Source organism: Sinocyclocheilus grahami, unplaced genomic scaffold (genome assembly GCF_001515645.1).
Source record: "Sinocyclocheilus grahami isolate Dianchi unplaced genomic scaffold, SAMN03320097.WGS_v1.1 scaffold1661.1, whole genome shotgun sequence".
In the NCBI taxonomy this organism is placed as follows: Eukaryota; Metazoa; Chordata; class Actinopteri; order Cypriniformes; family Cyprinidae; genus Sinocyclocheilus; species Sinocyclocheilus grahami.
The window spans coordinates 44,838-65,383 of record NW_015506840.1 but is presented as its reverse complement, the minus strand read 5'-3'; the positions used below and the strand labels follow the sequence as shown (position 1 = coordinate 65,383).

Here is a 20,546-nt window from a genome sequence, read left to right as displayed (position 1 = left end):
TCCTTTCTAATCCTCCTACTGCTTGTCCTCTTGATCCTATTCCATCTCATCTCCTTCAAGCCATTTCTCCTGCAGTTGTACCTGCACTCACTCACATCATTAACACATCCCTTCACACTGGTGTTTTTCCCTCAGGATTTAGACAGGCTCATATAACCCCACTACTTAAGAAACCCACCCTTAACCCATCTCTTTTAGAGAACTACAGACTTCCCTTCTTCCTTTCATTGCAAAAACACTTGAACGAGCTGTGTTCAACCAAGTCTCTGCCTTTCTCACACAGAACAACCTCCTCGACAGCAATCAGTCTGGTTTCAGAAGTGGACGTTCAACCAAGACTGCCTTGCTCTCACTTGTTGAAGCCCTAAGACTTGCAAGAGCGGATTCCAAATCTTCAATACTTATCTTGCTGGATCTGTCCTCTGCTTTTGACACAGTTAACCACCAGACCCTCCTGTCAACCCTATTGGCAAAGGGCATCTCAGGAACCACACTCCAGTGGTTTGAGTATCTTCTCTCAGATAGTCAAGTCAAGTCAAGTCACCTTTATTTATATAGCGCTTTTAACAATTCAGATTGTGTCAAAGCAACTGAACAGCATTAATTAGGAAAATAGTGTCAATAATGCAAAGTGACAATAGTAAACACTCATTTTTCAGTTAAAGACTCATCATTGTTCAAAGTTCATCATTGAATTCAGTGATGTCAACATCCAGCTCAGTTTAAATAATATCTTTGCAATTATGTCAACGATATCGCCGGAAATGAAGTGTCCCCAACTAAGCAAGCCAGAGGCGACAGCGGCAAGGAACCAAAACTCCATCGGTGACAGAATGGAGAAAAAACCTTGGGAGAAACCAGGCTCAGTCGGGGGGCCAGTTCTCCTCTGACCAGACGAACCAGCAGAACGGAAAAATCAATATAAGACGTAATAAAACAGACGATGAACAATATTAACAGCAATTATTATATGATGCAATCAAACTTATAGCAAAATGTGGTAGTTCTGGATGTTGTTTCAGGGTTGGCATCATCTGAGGTCCTCTGAGGAGTTGCATCATCTCTTCTCAGGTGTTCTGGATCCAGACTGAAGCTTGTGTAAATCCTAGTTACCACGGGATGTTAATCCCGTGGCAAAAGACAGAGAAACAAATACAAACAAGAATTAACTTGACGGAGCTCAAACTCAAACCACACGGCAGCAACAAACAGATAGGTCCTTCAAGATATCTTGGAGAGGTGAGGTGTACAAGTCACAACATCTAACTACTGGGGTGCCTCAGGGCTCAGTTCTTGGACAACTTCTCTTCTCTGTCTACATGGCATCACTAGGTTCTGTCATTCAGAAACATGACTTTTCATATCACTGCTATGCTGATGACACTCAACTCTACCTCTCATTCCATCCTGATGATCCGACAATAGCTGCTCGCATCTCAGCTTGTCTAACAGACATTTCTTGCTGGATGAAGGACCATCACCTTCAACTCAATCTTGCCAAGACAAAACTGTTTGTGGTTCCATCAAACCCATTGTTTCATCACAATTTCACCATCCAGTTATGCACATCAACCAAAACTCCTTCAAAAACAGCCAGAAACCTTGGAGTTATGATTAATGATCAACTGACTTTCTCAGACCACATTGCTAAAACTGACCGGTCCTGCAGATTTGCTTTATTCAACATCAAGAAGATCAGGCCCTTTCTTTCGGAACATGCTTCACAATTCCTTGTTCAAACTTTTGTTCTGTCCAGGCTGGACTATTACATATGCTCTCTTGGCAGGTCTTCCAGCCAATTCTATCAAACCTTTACAATTAATCCAGAACGCGGCAGCAAGATTAATTTTTAAGGAGCCGAAAAGAATGCACGTCACACATCTGTTTATCAATTTGCACTGGTTAACCAATAGCTGCTCACATAAAATTCAAGGCATTAATGTTTGCCTACAAAACCACCACTGACTCTGCACCTCTTTACCTAAATTAATCAAAAAAACTGCTTGTTTTCTTTAAAAAAAATGAACACTTGCTTCTCTAATCTTTTTGTATTCTATCTTTGTTTTCTATTTATTATACAATTAACAAAAGCATAAAAGGCCTCTAACACTAGCTTGCTCTATTATTTTTAAATTCTATCTGTTTTCTTTTAATTTATTATATGATTTTTAAAAATGTTGCTATGTGTACTGCATTAAGCTAACTGAGACTTGTTATAACACTTGCATATCATTGCTCTTTTGTTGAGTTTGATTGCTTCCATTGTCCTCATTTGTAAGTCACTTTGGATAAAAGTGTCTGCTCAATGTCTAAACGTAAATGTAATGTAATGTCTGACATTGATACAGCACAGTCTAATGACCCAGAAATTCGGGAGTTATGCAATAAGGCTGCTTGCCAACCCAGTCCTGATCTTTCCAGAATGCATTATATCCTTGAAAATGGTTTCCTTTTTTGTAGTGTCCCAGATGGTCGGAAAGGACCAAAGCTCCAACTAGTCATACCTGCTTGTCTGCGAGGTGAGTTTCTCAAGTATGCCCATGATAGCCCCTTAAGTGGACACCTGGGCCGGCTTAAAACACTACTACGACTGATGGAAGTTGCTTACTGGCCAAGCTTAAGCGCTGACGTATGGAAATACTGTAAGGAATGTGAAACTTGAATATGGCTAAGGACTCAGCTGCTCGGATTGAGTTGGGCAGGTCATTCCACCAGGAGGGAACATTTAATTTAAAAGTCTGTGAAAGTGATTTTGTGCCTCTTTGGGATGGCTTGCAGAACGCAAGCTTCTAGAGGGCACATACGTCTGAAGTAATGAATTTAGGTTAAGTGGTACAGAGCCAGTGGTGGTTTTGTAGGCAAACATTAATGCCTTGAATTTTATGCGAGCAGCTACTGGTAGCCAGTGCAAGTTGATAAACAGAGGTGTGACGTGCATTCTTTTCGGCTCATTAAAAATGTATATTGCTGCCGCATTCTGGATTAATGGTAAAGGTTTGATAGAACTGGCTGGAAGTCCTGCCAAGAGAGCATTGAAATAGTCCAGCCCGGACAGAACAAGAGCTTAAACAAGGAGTTGTGAAGCATGTTCTAAAATAAAGGGCCTGATCTTCTTGGTGTTGAAAAAAGCAAATCTGCAGGACCGGTCAGTTTAAGCAATGTGGTCTGAGAAAATCAGCTGATCATCAATCATAACTCCAAGGTTTCTGGCTGTTTTTGAAGGAGTTATGGTTGATGTGCCTAACTGGAATAACCTAATTTGAAACAAAAACAGAATGTTCTGACTAGCTTTGTGAAATTATACTACATGCCTGAATGAAACAAACAGCAGACGGGCTGAATGAGATGCAGATTCACTCTCTGACAGCAGGAGGCACTTATGGAATAGCAGTGATACAGTGTTTCCTTGATTAACGCTGTAAACAAAGCAGCACTGAGCTGAAACATTTACATTTACATTTAGTCATTTAGCAGATGCTTTTATCCAAAGCGACTTAAAATGAGGACAATGGCAGCAATCAAAATCAACAAAAGAGCAACATCAATCATAACTCCAAGGTTTCTGGCTGTTTTTGAAGGAGTTATGTACATATTATGATTTAATAATAACCTAATTTGAAACAAAAACAGAATGTTCTGACTAGCTTTGTGAAATTATACTACATGCCTGAATGAAACAAACAGCAGACGGGCTGAATGAGATGCAGATTCACTCTCTGACAGCAGGAGGCACTTATGGAATAGCAGTGATACAGTGTTTCCTTGATTAACGCTGTAAACAAAGCAGCACTGAGCTGAAACATTTACATTTACATTTAGTCATTTAGCAGATGCTTTTATCCAAAGCGACTTAAAATGAGGACAATGGCAGCAATCAAAATCAACAAAAGAGCAATGATATGCAAGTGCTATAACAAGTCTCCGTTAGCTTAACGCAGTACACATAACAAGTTTTTTAAATTATATAATTGTAAGAATTAGTTCACGTTCAAAGGGAATCTAATCTAAAGATTCAGAATCAACTTGATTAAAACTGATTCAAAATTGATAGTTTAAACTTTATCAACTATTCGTCCAGTGAAATGTTAAAATCAGTATATCTTATCAATTTTGATATTTATATTATTCCCTAGGCCAAAGGTCATAATGCATCCTAGCAACATTTTTTTCCTATGAGGTAGGTAACGAGATCTACACAACACCAGACACTGCTTCTTTATAATGAAACAAGAAGTTTATTTGCTACTCTAAGAATACATGAACTAAAACTACTGAAAAGCACACACACATACAGTTCAGAGGATGAGAGTTACTGAGTTTGAAGGAGATGAGATGGAATAGGATCAAGCGGACAAGTAGTAGGATGATTAGAAAGGATGAGTTTGGAGACTTCTGCCTCAGAGAGTGAAGAGAAGGATGTGAACTGGTAAGGTATGTTTGCTTGTCAGATTGTGGTGTGGAAAATTGTGCACTGATGGTTTTAATGTAATTAATGAAGAACGTGGCAAAGACGTCAGCTGTTAGAGTTGATGAAGTAGGGCGAGGAGGAGGACAAAGGAGCGAGGAAAATGTTTTTTAGAGCATGTGAGAGTTAGACGAATTGTTAATTTTGTTATGATAGTATGTCCTTTTAGCAGTGGAGACATTAGCAGAGAAGGAAGAGAGGAGGGACTGATACATATTAAGGTCAGTAGGATTTTTTGATTTGCGCCACACCCTTTGAGCAGCCCTGAGCTTAGAACGATGTTCGCAGAGAACATCAGACAGCCAAGGGGTGGTACAAGATGGCCTGGAAGACAAAGGGGCAGACAGTGTCTAAACAAGATGTAAAAGTGGAGCAGAAAGTACAAGTAGCACTGTTAGCATCAAGAGATGCTAACTGTTTAGGGAGAGGAAGTGAAGATGAAACCATAGCAGATAGCTGGAAGGGTGAGAGTTGAGCGTAGGTTACGTCGATAGATGACATGTGGAGGGGTATGTGTTATGTCAGGAACCATGTTGGGGTTAAGAGGGAGGAGGAAGTGATTCGAGGTGTGCAGTGGAGTAACCAGCACACGATCAGTGGAGCAGTGTCGTGTGTAAATAAGGTCCAGTTGGTTGCCTGATTTGTGAGTAGCCATAGTTAACACTCTCTTGAGATCAAAAGAGGCAAGCAGAGTGTGGAAGTCTGCAGCCTGAGTTTTATCTAGGTGGATGTTGAAGTCTCCAAGCATAACTAGGGGAGTACCATCCTCAGGAAAGGTGGAGAGCAGCACATCTAATTCATCCAAGAAGTTACCTTGTGGTCCTGGGGGTCGATAAACAACTACAAAATGGATTTTAAAAGGGTGAGTAATGGTGACTGAATGTGATTCAAAGGAGCTGTTAATACCCAGAGAAGGTAAATTAATAAATTTCCAATCATTAGAGATAAGCAGACCAGTAGCTCCACCTCTTCCAATCAGACGGGGAGTGTGGGAAAATGAGAAATTGTTGGAGAGTGCTGCAGGTGTAGCAGTGTCCTCTGGTTTAAATCCAGGTCTCTGTCAGGGCCATGAGGTTTAGTCTTAAATGACTAGCAATAGATGTAATGAAATCTGCTTTTTTTACTGCAGACTGGCAATTCCAGAGACCAATAGAAAAAGAAAGTTGTGTATTAGCAGACATAGGCAAAGAGCGCAGGTTGTTAGGATTGCACTGTCTACAGTGTGTGATGTGTGGTTTGGGAGTGGTAGTGATAGTAGGGATCTGGAAACACATTGCAAGAATTGGTTATAAAAACTGAAAACAGAAGTGAAACGAGTAGAAAAGAGAATGAATCAAAAGCAATACTTATATCCCTTGCCGGTGTCCCTGCACGGTGGAGTCGCACAGTGCAGTAACACGGTAGAGTCGATGTTCTTTACACTCTTCGGTCTTCACACGAGGGCTGCCGCAGAATACTACGCTTTTTTATACCCATTTCACAAAACAGAAAGTGAATACACACTTTACTGTTTATCACAACAAAGGGCTAAGCAAGCGCATGATATTGACAAGGTATGCGATAAAGTACGAGACCAAACGCAACTTACACGGTTAACAAAACAAGTGTTTCCTAGCAACGATAACTGCGCTAAACACTAATGAGATAAGAAATAAATACACTTAATATCTGCTTTTAACTTCCGCTGATTGACTGCTTCTCTCAAAGAGTATTTCTTTACGCTGTCTTTTGCTAGTGCTTGAACACACTTTACTGTTTATCACAACAAAGGGATAAGCAAGCGCACAACACTGACAAGGTATGCAATAGAGCACAAGACCAAACGCAACTTCAGCATGTCTCAACAGTAAACAAAACACTGCTTTAATATGAATTATACAGAGACGAGATGAAAAGAAAATACCACCTAAACTTTCTTTAGTTTTTCTTCCAATAGTTCGAGAATCATCAACAGTGAGTGATCTGCCTGCTACAGTATTTTTCTCTTTGTGTCCGTCTTCAGCGTCTCTGGCCTCTGTTAACAGGTGTTTACAGACTTCATATTTTTACATAAATTACATTTTGGAAAATTATTGCATTGCAACGCATTTTGTGCAAGTCCAGAACAGAGACGAGCTGCAATAAGACAAAAAAACGGCCGGTTGCCTATCGCATAATTTCCAGGGGAATCTCCTTCGGCCATCCTACACACACGTGACTGCTCGCACCAACAGGAGGGGGAGGGGTCGTGTTACTCTCTACACTGCTGCACTCAACCTGAGAGATTCCTACACTTTCAATCTTTGAGGAGACATGATCTCTTAATGGTAATTTACTGGTAATTTATCAGTTTATCATTAAAGTCTGTATGTGTGAAAGGGCTATTGACGAGTGCTGTTAGCCCACTGAGGCAAACCAGCCAAAATGTTACTGGCACACACATCTGTAGACTAGTGCAGGTTAATTATCACACTTTAATAGTATTTATAGCTCCTAACATGCTGTGTGACTATGAGAACTGATTACCTCAAAATGTACATAGGTAGGCAATTATTGCTCACGTACATGCCAGTGATTAGCCCTCTGCGTGCCAATGTTAGGGTTAGGTTGCCGACCCCTGCATTACAGTGTGGTTCCGAATTTTCCCGCTCTTGCAGAGTATATTTCAGTCATGACTTCTATAATGGAAATATGGTACATTTTACCAAATATTGACAGATATTAACATTTGACATATGAATTATCATTCACACACATACAAACCTATAAACTATTCAATAATGGCATTAGTAATATTGGATAAAGCATAATAATCAAATGTGGGATACAGACATGAGAAAGAATTATGCAGTGGAATGATACTTGGTTATACATACTTTTAGCATCATTTTGGAATGATCTTGTGCATTTTTTGATATGCAAAGGCAGTTTCTGTGCCATTCTGAGAGTGGTGAAGAATTCAGTACTGTGAGGAAAAAGTAAAAAGGGAGTCTTGTTTTTAGCTTTCTGTTCTGGGTGGAATATCACCCCCTTTTGTTAGGGTGACATTGGTGTGATGTCAGCTCCTGTGTCCACCGAGGCTTCTAACTTCATGTGATGTTTTAGGATGATGGAGAGATAAAATTATTTTGCCACACGTTTTGTCTGTGAGACTGCCTGAGAACCAGAGCTTGGGTTGTGACTGGTGTCATGACTCGTTTGTTGTTTCTCCAAAGGAGTGACAGAATACCAAGAAGGCACTTCAGGTAGTTTGTTTTGTTAAATGGTTGACTAGTATAGCTTGTATTAATAAATAGATAAACCTGTTGACCTAAAGAGAGAGGAATGGTCAGACATATCATTAAGATCCCCTTGGCAGTTATTAATTTTTAATAAAGCTATTAACCTTGAAAGTGTGCAAATGCATTGTAAGTTTATTTTCTCCAGAATGAAAGTTGTGTGAGAATGAAATGGGAATAAAAACACAAATATAATGCACAATAAATGTATTAATGTTAAAATGTAAATAATTTGGTAACACTTTACTTGAAGGGCTGTGCATAAGACTGACATGACACCTTCATAATCATGACATGACACATGTAATGAATATGAGGGAGGTTTTATGCATGTTTATGACAACTGTCATTTGCTCAGTTATGTCATTTTTAATGCAAATATGAAATTATTTGACCTAACCCTAACCTAACCCTACCCCTACCCTTACCCCTAACCATAGCCCATAACAAAGACATCTCAAACAATGTCATCCTTGCATTAAAAATTACATAACTGATTGAATGACACTTAATGACAGTTGTCATAAACATGCATAAAACATGCATAAAAAAACCTTCATATTCATGACATGTGTCATGTCATGATTATGTATGTAGGTGTCATGTCATGATTTATTCAAGTAAAGTGTAACCAATAATTTTTCTTTATATAGAAAACTTCTGGCATGAAGGGGTATTTAAAGCTGTGTAAAGAACCCTAGAGTTCTATAAATAACGGCAATGACAAGAGCAGGTAGCATAGGTTGATTGAATGGATGGATCAGAATAGAGGGTTCATGTATGTGTTTTTCCTGCAGGTGACAAGTGATCTGTTTGATATCATGTCTGGTCAGACAGACATTGATCACCCACTGTGTGAGGAGTGCACGGACACACTACTGGACCATCTGGACACACAGCTCAGCATGACAGAAAATGAGTGCCAGAATTACAAGTTAGTATCACTCACACTCAAAGCATCTCAAGTTAACCTACAGCTGCTTTGCTTTATTATTCTGTAAGTGGGATGTGTAATTTGCCTGGTTTAAAGGGTTTGTATCATTATTTTTGTCATTAAACATTTTTAGTCAATACATGACTGACATCATTGACTCCAGCGGGTCACTCAATTGGCTGTGAATTTTTAGGAGCTGTTTAGAGTTGCTGTCTCAACTACCAGAGGAGGAGGAAGCCAGTCTACTGAATGCACTGCAGCAGTTGAAACAAGAGGAGGAATCTCTGATCCAGGAGCTGGAGAGCATTGAAGTGCAGCGCGAAGCCGTGGCTAAAGAGCTGGCTGAGGGACGCAACCATAGCCAGCTGATGGACACCGAAGAACTTCAGTACATATGAATGAGAATATTTACTAAGAAATCATATTCTTTCTTTCTTTCTTTCTGCCTTTATTTCACAGTGTCATCTGCATTTTTAAATTATTTTTTAAATTACCATTAGCATCTTGGAAATAGAGCTTACTTGTGTGTTTGCTCTGAGAGCCATTTTATTAGTCTCTTTGAGGTCTTGTTCAGTGGTGACGTGCTGCTCCACCTGGCTCCATAATAGGGGAATCCCTCTTCCCCAGGGTGACACTAACGTGTATAGTATGTGAGAGGCACACAAACACACAGTGATATGTGATGCTCACACATGAGCTGCAGATTTGCTGTTATAATATGTCCTTCAATAACAGCCTCTTTGCAAAACTTGTATGAAAAAAACTTCTCAAACTGTTAAGATCAGACTTATATCAGTGCTAAAAACTGACAGCTTTTGGGGGAAGCTAGCTATATTTAATCTAAAATATGAGGGCTTTCTGGAAAGTATCCAGCCATGTAATATGAAAAATAGAGACATTTATCTAAGATCACCTTTGAACATCACCTTTAAAAGTGAAGAGATTTCAGACCGTCAGTGAGATTCGGGAAAATACGACGAGGCAGCTAATGGCGATTCCAACAAAGGATTTTGCAGAGTGTTTTGAACAGTGGAAGAGATGCTGGGAGAACTGTGTGAGGTCTCAAGGTGCCTACATTGAAGAGGACTGAGGCGTCATTGTCTTGTGTACAATGTTTCTTGTATTTTATATATTTTTTGACAAAAGTCTCTATTTCTGTCATGAAAACTCTCGGAGGGATTGGCATGGTAATGTATATGATATGTTAATGTATTTGGTCTTGATAAGTACCGAGACTTGCTACTGCCAATACATCCACAACATGCTGCCGTAAGCATGTAAGAAATACTGCTGCTGCACATATAACACATATGAATAACCCTCATATAGCATACATAAATCACCCCATAGCAGATCTATACAGGTGGAGCTGGGGAAAGTGGAGGTTTTCTGAAGTGCGCTGCCAACTGCTACAGCAAACAAAAGCCAGGTTTTTGAATATTGAGCAGCGTGCTTATTGGCTACCGATACAGGAGAGAACCAATCAGCTGCCATGTGACTGATGTCACCAGGTCAGATTGAGCTAGACCTATTGGACTGCGCCATCTAGAGTTTCATGCCAGGACTCTGTATGTATCATATTAAATGGCTGGATACTTTTCTGACAGCCCTCGTATGTCATACATGATTTTCAGTTATAGTTGTGGTAGTAGCATTTTTATAGTGCATTGAACATGTTTTTCTTTAAAGATTAAGGAAAAATTGATTCCTCATGATGACACTTTTGATTTTTAATTTTTTTTTGTCAGTTTCCAGGTAACTGGCCTCATCTCTGTATGTTTCTGTCTCAGGTATCAGAAGGAGTACTGTGAGTTTAAGAGACAGCAGCTGGAGTTGGATGATGATCTTAAGAGTGTGGACAATCAAATGCGTTACTGTCAGATTCAGCTGGACAGACTCAAGAAGACCAACGTTTTCAATGCCACCTTTCATATCTGGTATCATATCTCTTTATAAAAACTTGTTTTATTTGGTGTTTTAGGACCACCATTAAAAAAGAAATATGTGCATATTGAATAAGATGATTAGAATTGTGTAATCTCTAAAATCAGATTTTGCTTATGATGTAGAATTGTGTATATATATATATATATATATATACATTTTTTAATTTTTCTTTTTTTTGCTACCTTTTTCTCAGGCACAGTGGGCAGTTCGGAACAATAAATAACTTCCGCCTAGGCAGATTACCCAGTGTACCAGTGGAATGGAATGAGATCAATGCAGCCTGGGGTCAAACTGTACTTCTGCTGCATGCACTTGCAAACAAGATGGGACTATGCTTTCAGAGGTGGCTGGATAAGGAAAATATATTTACAACTAGATAGATAGAGCTTGTAGACAAACTTTGATGCCTTGTCTGAAAGTACAAGATTAAGCGATGAAACTGCATTAGACCTCAGCAGACCTTTAAGAAACCTCTTCAGACACAATTAGACCTGATCAGACCCCAATAAACCTCATTAGACCAAGTCAGGCTACTTCAGACCTCATCAGAACCCTAATGAACCACAACTTACTTCCTTAGACAATTTATAAATTTTAAATTTGACCAAGTTGCATCTGTAATGTATCTCAATCCACCTCCTGAAGTGATCTGATTATTCTCAAATGCGTTTCAGAGGGCATTGTAGGCGACTATCTTGAAAACCAATAATTTTGCCGCCGAGAGGCTGAGTAGAAGAAAACTAACTTGTCAGACGCTTGCTGATAATGATCATACAGTAGATCCAAAGACTGCATTCTGTAGATTTATTTCCATGAGAAACAAACAAGGTTGTGCATCCAATACATTCCATAATTATTTTACTGGCATACAAAATGGTGTCCAAATGTCATGATAAATGACATTAAACAGCATTAGAAGCCTTTTAGCGGTCAGCAAAAATAAGACTTCCCCCCTCACCCCCTCTCACCATACCCCAAACACACAGGTGAACAGATTATATATTCTTACTACTTCCGCCACCACCAGGTACCACAATTAATGCAAAAAATGTGCTCAAAATAATAGAACTATACCTGGTTTTTACATTCCGGCCCCTAATTATTACAGTTAATATTTACATATACATTACACATGCAGGGGAATACAATTTTTTTTTATAGTCCATCATAAAAAAGATGATTCAATCTTCTGTTTTCTCTTTAAAGAAAAAAGTCAAAAAATAGTTCAGTCGATTCAGTCAAAAGTCATATTATCCAAGTACCGCAATCAGGATTCAGCTGACTCCTGCAGAAGGCAGATCTTGGTTACAGGCCTGCATATACGGTTGGTTTAGGTCTTGATCCAGACTTGTCTCACGAGTCCTTTTCTGTCTGGAACCACTTTGGTTATTTTTCCATTGATCCAGGAGTTGCGGGGCACAGAATCATCCACTACCAGTATGATGTCTCCAGGAATTAAATTCTGCTTGATCTTTGTCCATTTCTCTCGTTTCTGCAATTGTGGTAAGTACTCCTTAGTCCACCTTTTCCAAAATAAGTCAGCCATGTATTGGACTTGCTTCCATCTTCCGTGCATACATGTCCTCTTTCTGAAACAGCCCAGGAGGTAAACATGGTTTAGTTTTAAGAAGTAGAAGGTGATTTTGTGTTAATGCTTCCAAGTCGTTTGGATCTGTGGATTCATTGGTGATGGGTCTACTGTCGAGAATTGATTCCACTTCACAGTGCACTGTGTAGAGTGCTTCCTCGTCCAGACTTTGTGTCCTCAAAGTAGAATTAAGGACCTTTCTGACAGAACGAATCAACCTTCCCCATGCTCCTCCATCTGTTGTTGACCTGCAGCTCCATGTAGCTGCCGACACACCACACATCTAGCCAAGTTCTTCCTTATAGAACCACTAACACCAGGGATCCAGTATCTCTGGCGTAATCTTGATAACATATGATTTCTAACTCCATGGCCAACCTCTCGATGAATATGTTGTAGGATGAGGTCAGCAATATGAAGGTCTTTAGGTAATATGGCAGGATGTTTTAACTCTTCAGGCATGGCAGCCTTACTTAGCCGTCCTCCAACTCTTAACACACCATCTTCCAGTATTGGATTGAGCTTATATATGTGGCTGTTTCTTTTCACACCTTCTCCCTTTTGGTGGCAGGAGAACTTTTCTGAGAACCTTCTTCTCTGACAGAACATGATTACTTCAATTTCAGCATCTCTGATCTCTCCCAATGAGAGATAACCACCTCAGAGCTTGTTCTTAAAATCACGCATATCCTTGGTGAGAACGTCTTCCTGTTGAGTTACATGAAACACAGACTCATCAAGATGTGCAGTGAACTCCTTAATTTTTCTAAGATTCAAAAACAAAGCCTTGAATCTTAGGATCCAGCCCATCACTCTTATTAGACGTGTCCAGGATGAGGTGCGGTTGATCAGACAAGTCACGGCATAATTTTCATCCCTTATTGCAGAAATTCCAATTGCAGCTGATACCTTGACCTCGGGGTCGCCAGATTGAAGTTGTTGCAATGCATCTGGGTTAACAGGCCAGTTTTCTTCTGATTGCAAGAGAAATGAGGGACCAGATATCCAAATTTTGTTATTTAGGAATGACTCTGCCTTCACACCTCTGGAGGCAAGGTCTGCAGGATTGTATGCAGTGTTCACAAATCTCCATTGAGATGCGTCAGAAACCTTGAGAATCTCTGAGACCCTATTTGCCACAAAGATTTGAAATCTTGAAGTCTCATTCTTAATGTATTTTAATGCCGAGGTACTGTCTGTCCAGAAAACAGAGTCTTGAAGCTGTAGTCTTAACTCCTTTCTCCACAGTTTGTCCATACGAGCTGCTACAACAGCAGCTGTTAACTCCATATGTGGAATAATATGAATAAAAGGCATTAAAGGTGCCACCCTAAATCTTCCCATTAAAAAAGCGCTGTGCATCTGAGAGTGTTCATTGCGCAGCATCATATAGGTAACAGTACCATATTCTTCCTCACTTACATCTGCAAAATGATGCAACTGAGCAGTGGTTGCTTCTCCAGAGTTTATAGGTTTTAAACATCGTCTGATGCTGAAACCTTCCAACTGATGTAGCTCCTTCATCCAATCTATCCACTCCTGAGCAACCAATACTGGTATGACATCATCCCATCCTAGCTGATTCTGACACAGATCCTGAAGAATCCATTTAGCTGTAAAAACCACAGGAGCTAGAATCCCCAGAGGGTCATAGAAAGAACTGACAGCTGAAATGAGAGGTCAATGATCTCTCCTGAATGGCTATGCTGAAATTAAAGTTGTCAGACTGGACACATCAATGTGCTCTTTCAACAGGTGATGAGTTATGGTTCAGATCCAGGTCTTTAACTTCCTTTGCTCTCTCCACCTCAGGTATTGAAGCCAACACACTGCGGCTGTTCCTTATCCATTTTGTTAGATGAAAGCTGTCCTTGGCACAGATGGTTTTAAGGTATTTATAGAGGGATATAGCTTCCTGATCTGAGGCTACAGAAGCAAGGCAGTCATCCACATAGAAAAACTGCACATAATGATCTCAAACACTTGCTGGCTGAATAAGTCTTTGTTGTCTTCTGCGCACCTTCGTAGAGCAAAATTAGCACAACTTGGAGAAGACGTTGCCCCAAACAAATGGACAATCATCCTGTACTCCTCCATATACTGAGTGAAGTCTCCACTGGACCACCAAAGAAATCTCAATAGGTCCACATCCTCCTCTGGAACTTGAACTTGATGAAACATCGCCTCAATGTCAGACATCAGAACAACAGGCTCTTTCCTGAACCTGGTCAGGACTCCAGTCAATGTACTAGTCAGATCAGGACCACTCAGGAGTTGTGCATTGAGTGATGCACCTTGAAATGATGCTGCACAATCAAAGACAACTCAGATCTTCCCTTTCTTCGGATGATATACCCCGTGGTGTGGGATATACCAAACCTTTCCTGTCACTGCGTGCCAGATCTGTGGTTGGCACTCTCTCTGCATAGCCACTGGATATAAGGTTATTCATGAAAGCAGTGTAATCCTTATGAAATAATGCATTTCTGATAAACCTTCTCTTCAGGTTAAGGGTGCGTTGTTCTGCAATGTTACGGTTGTTAGGCATACTTATCTTTCTGTTCTTCAAAGGTAAAACAATAATGTAATGGCCATCAACTAATTTCACAGTATTGTTAACCATTTCTAAGAACCTGCAGTCCTCCCTTGAAAGTCCTGGCTTTTCCTCCTGACTGCACTCTGGAAAGTCTGTCTTAAACTGTTGTTCCCAGAGTTCATCAAGTGTTACAGAAGAAATTCTGTTGATGGTAACTGCAGACTGATACACGTCAGGTCCATCACAACATCCTCCACCAAGAGGTCCATTTACCATCCAACCAAGCATTGTCTTGATGGCATACGGCCCTTTATCCACACTCCTAATGACTTCAAGTGGTTGCAAAGCTCTGGGCACGTTCATGCCTATCAGAAGCTCCACATCTGCATCTATCACAGGCAAGTACACGTTTCAAATGAGGCCATTTATGCAGATTTTCCTGTCATGTGAGATTACTCCTATTCACAGGCATCCTACGTTGTGTGAAGATATCGGTCATTTCACAGTACCAGCCACTGTTCAGTCCAGCCACTTCCAAGTCCAACACAATACAACTGTCCACAATTCTCTCTTGGCCCATGGTGCGCAAAATAATTTTTGTTTTTCTCCCAGAGAGATTCAGTCTATCCATCAAACCCATTGTGCAGAAGGATGCTGAACTTCCCTGGTCAAAAAAGCATAGGTCTCCACTATTCTTTGTCCTCTCTTTGATTTTACCTTTACTGGTACGATGGCGAGCTTAAAGTCTTGTTCACCGGCCCCAGTAAGACCACTGGTTTGAACTGTAACTAAAGAACTGCTCACTGCATTCTCTGAGTTGCTCTTACCTTTCTCTACATCTGCTCCCTTATCCTTGTGGTGGATGTGAAGCATACTAGTGTGCCTTAAACCACAAGTTTTGCAAGAGAGACATTTTCTACACTCCTTACTGTTGTGACCAGTACACAGACAGCCAAAACAAACGCCTTTTGTTTTGGCAAAAGTCTTTTTTTAGAAAATCACTCTTCTCACGTTGAGCTCTCTTCTCCAACAGAGTACAAAACTCCAGCATGTGTCCACCTTTGCAGTACAGGCAAGTCTTTTCAGGTAAATTTCCATCTTTAACCTTGTGTTCCGTCAGTGTCTTTTCAGCAGTGGCAAAGCTACTTCCTTTAGCCCTTGAGTGAGGTGATTTTGCCCTGTTGCCTTCTTTAATTGCCACCGACGTTGGTGCATCCTGTAGGTTTGCAAACACAGGATCTGTCATGATTTTCACTTGGCGCTCCATAAATGTCACAATATCATCAAACATAGCTCTCCGGTGATGCCTTTCCTGGATGTCACATGACACTGTTCGCCACTTGTCTTTCAGTTTGTAGGGTAATCTTTTAATCACAGCAATAATTTTGACAGGTGTATTCAATTCACACAGACTATGAACCTCATCCATGGCATTGCAACATCCACGCAAAAACAGACTGTATGCATGTTAAGTCTTTCCATCTTCTGACTTAATTGTTGGCCATGAAGAGACCTTATTCAAATAGGCAGATGCAATCATATGTTCGTTTCCAAAATGTTCATGCAGTAAAGTCTTTGCCTTTGCATATCCTGAGCCATCAGTCACATGTTGACAGCTCCTGACAAGTTGTTGTGGTTGCCCCCTGGTGTACTGTTCCAAAAAATGCAGGCTATCTTCAGCATTATCAGTCTTTCCCTCAATTACCTGTTCAAAGGACCGCAGGAAAGCATGGTACTGTAGAGGGTCGCCATCAAATATTTGGATATCTCTCTTAGGCAGTGATGCAAGACATTGCTGATGCACCAGCATTAATGTTATCTCATTCTGTTTTTCCATTATAGACAACATGGGGTTCTGGTCACTGTTAATGTTTGTGGAAAAGAGTGTATGGACATATCTACGATGAGACACTGAAGGCGCAGTAGTATTTGGAACTGTGCTCTGTCTCATGATCTCCGAGGGCATCTGCTGGAGACGAATGCCTTTGTCTGCCTTTTTCTGTTTTGACTTTCCAAAGTGTAAATCAACATTTCCAGTTGCTGGTTTTCCCTTTTAATCCTTTCCAAGGTTTTGTGGAACAAAAGTCTCTGCATCAAGGTTAAGAGCTTCAACTGTTTTTCCTTTTTTCTTAAAATATGACTCCATGCCATCAGATCGATAAGAAGCAGCACTCTGCGCACCAGATCCAGAGGTCTTTAAAACATTTACTTTTGTCATTGATGCGGCTATATTGGCCTTAAGCTGAAGTTGTTCTTTTTGTTGTCTTGATTTCTCTTCCTGCGCCTCAAGGGAATGTTTTTCCTTTAGCAAACTTTGACGGGCAAGCAGAGCAGCTATTTCAGCCTCTGCTTTAAGACATGCATATGAAGTAGTAGAAATGTTTGATTTTGAACCTTGTTTTCTACTGCTTAGGTTTGATATACTGTCACATGGCAATATGCCATCCTGATCATCATGTTGAGAAGATGGTTGCCGTTGTACGTTTTTTACATCCTCATGAATCCCACTTTCTTCCCTTGACAAAACATCCTGGTGACACTCAACATCATGAGTTAGCTGTGAACGAGGCCTGTTGACTTCTGAAATCCACACTTTGGTATCATTAATAAATCCTTGATTGTATTCGGTGACGTTTGCCAACCATGCATTTTGTCTTTCTTGTTCATCAGATGGAATTAAAGGCATCAGAGATTTGTGCAATGCAGTGGCATTTTCAGACAATTGCAGCAGAACATCAAACTGTGCTTTAACTTGTGAAACATTTTGATCATCCCTCATGAGCTCTTTGAGAGATAATATCTGGCTCTTTAATTTGTTTACTTCCTCTTTACGCTGTTTCTGAATTGACTCAATCTTGCTCGCCAATGCCTTTGCAGTCAGAGTGATTTTTCTTTTCTCTATTTTAGATGAAGTTGAGCCAGCCCTTGATCCACTCATTTTGTGCATACAGACAGATGCAAATAACCAATGCAGTATGAATCCAACGTAAAGCCAACAACATCAATAGCCACAGCATTCACATGTAGGCACGATATAATAACCAACGCGCTGAATCCAACCACACACACCAGTCGTCCACTCCAAACACAGTGAACACAAACCCGATCAGAGGCAATCAACTCTCACTATAAACAACAGCATCACCAAACTTCAAAAAGTAGCAGTAACCCCTATAAACTGCATTCAAACAAACCATAACACAGTACAAAACACAGGTTACATACCACTGTTTGTGTGCAATGCTATCGTGCTGCTGCCGCTCTCCAGATAATCAAGCCGGGACGGCATGTGTAGTCTCTATGGCCGATGATCCCTTTTGTCATGGACATAGAGTAGATTTTGCTGACAAATGTAGGCGACTATCTTGAAAACCATCAATTTCACTGCCGAGAGGCTGAGTAGAGGAAAACTAACTTGTCAGACACGCTTGTTGATAATGATCATAGATCCAAAGACTGCATTCAGTAGATTTATTTGCATGAGAAACAAACAAGTTTGTGCATCCAATACATTCCATAATTGTTTCTCTGGCATATAAAATGGTGTCCATGATAAACGATATTAAACAGCATTAGAAGCCTTTTAACGGTCAGCGAAAATAAGACATCCCCCATCACCCATACCCCAAACACACAGGTGAACAGATGATATATTCTTACTACTTTCGCCACCACCAGGTGCCGCAATTAATGCAAAAAATGTGTTAAAAATAATAGAACTATACCTGGTTCTTACAGGCATTTACACTTGGTAATTTCATGAAAGCTATCTAATAAGTAAAAACACATATGCCCAAGTATAAACAAGCCCTAAGAAAAAGTGACGGCATCAGTTGTTACAGAATTTTCTGTTGCTTGTGAGGTGTTGCTGGCATGTTCATTTCATATATCGCTAGTGTGACTTGGCATGTTCCTAGGTGGTGTTAGTGTGTTTTAGCATGGCATGATTTTTTTTCAGGTAAAGCAGAAACCCTGCCCAACAGCTGATTTTAAAGATTTTATTAGTCATGTTAATGCCCATAAAATGGGCCAAAGCAGTCTACCCTAGTAGAATGAAAAGGTGGCTGGTGTTTATGGATGACTTCTCTGCCAAAGCACAGAATATTAGCGACTAGGACTCTTTCCAAGCCAGGGTGAATGAGTTGCAGATATTTTTTCTTAATTGGCAGTTTTGTGATATGATGCCTTTATGATGGCCTGGTCTAGATCACCAGCAGGGTTTGAAATTAACATATGCCAAATAATGGCGGGAACCGCTGTCAAATCACTAGCCAATTTGACGGGTTACTTTTCGTAAGTTATGTTCAGTCATTAATTTCTTGAAGTTCATCCAAGCCAAATCTGCGCAGGTTTTGTGCAAATACTGAACTCATGAGACATCATGACAATATGGAGTAGGCCTATATTGCAAAAAACAAACAAAACACACCTACAGAATGCATGCATAAGCGACTACACTAACTTAGAGCACGTACGCATTTACAGTGTGTTCTTTCACTACATGATTCTGTCTATTAATATGCATTAAGAATGATCACATAATTCGAGATAAAGGAGCAGAAAATGTATATATTTATATAATTTCATATAGTAATATCACACAAAGAGTAATATTAAGCATGGTTACAAATGTGATATAGATTTTTTTTTTACATTTCAATAAACAAGAAGTTAATATTAAGAGACTTATGTTTTAGACACCATATTGGCTGTTTTTGCTCTATTTCGCCAACAAAAAACATTCCAAACACAGTTTTGCGTCTCTGAGCAACATGACGGTGTTTCATTCCTGAATGAATCAACCGTTTAAATGATTTGGTTCAATCGCAATGACTCGGTTATTAACAGTGACTTGCTGCCACCTACTGGCGGTTTTAATTTCACATTTAAAGTATCTTTTCATTTTTAATATAATTTAAAATATCAGTATTCAACATTTCTGACAAACTTCAATTTAAACTTATTGGAAAATATTAATTTCTATCACTGCTGTGAACTGACCACACAGAATATGAAATATATCAAAAACTTTAGGAGTCAGCTGGGGGGCATAGGATGCCCATTTTCCATAAGTCGATATGATTCTTTAGGGTCTTAATGAAAAGTCTATAACCATAGTTTGGTTAAAATTTCTCAATGGTAGTGTAAAAAACACCTCTTTTACCCTGTCAAAAACAGCTCTTTTCAGAGCATGCCGTTTTGTAGCATTTTCCTTTAAATCTTAATGAGCTCTGCTGATCCTGCCCCTCTCTTCCAAGCCGCTCTCAGGGAGACTGTTTACTTTAGCCGCATTCATCGTGAAACTTGCTAATTAACACATTATTAGGAAAGGCGATTTGCAAAGATTAGTTAAAAAACCTTACACTTTCTTCTTCTGTAGGTGAAGCTGGATCACGAATGATTCTCGCGAACATATAGTGGTGTGAAAAAGTGTTGGCCCCCTTCCTGATTTCTTATTTTTTTTGCATGTTTGTCACACTTTAATGTTTCAGATCATCAAACAAATTTAAATATTAGTCAAAGATAACACAAGTGTAAACAACATGCAGTTTTTAAATGAAGGTTTTTATTATTAAGGGAAAACAAAATCCAAAACTACATGGCCCTGTGTGAAGAAGTGTTTGCCCCCCTGTTAAAACTGTGTTTATCACACCTGAGTTCAATTTCTCTAGCCACACCCAGGCCTGATTACTGCCACACCTGTTCGCAATCAAGAAATCTTTTAAATAGGACCTGCCTGACAAAGTGAAGTAGACCAAAAATCCTTAAAAGCTAGACATCATGCCGAGATCCAAAGAAATTCAGAAACAAATGAGAAA

At 39.8% G+C, this 20,546-nt stretch overlaps 1 protein-coding gene across 1 annotated transcript in view; it reads left to right on the top strand.

Annotated features, from left to right (window-relative positions):
• Nucleotides 1–20,546, top strand: part of becn1 (beclin 1, autophagy related) — a 61,183-nt gene that overhangs the window by 29,475 nt on the left and 11,162 nt on the right. Inside the window, exons 3-6 of the mRNA XM_016258237.1 lie at nucleotides 8,520–8,656; nucleotides 8,850–9,044; nucleotides 10,447–10,593; nucleotides 10,797–10,946. Of these exons, the coding sequence (XP_016113723.1) occupies nucleotides 8,520–8,656; nucleotides 8,850–9,044; nucleotides 10,447–10,593; nucleotides 10,797–10,946 (629 nt within the window). The remainder of the gene's footprint in view (nucleotides 1–8,519; nucleotides 8,657–8,849; nucleotides 9,045–10,446; nucleotides 10,594–10,796; nucleotides 10,947–20,546) is intronic.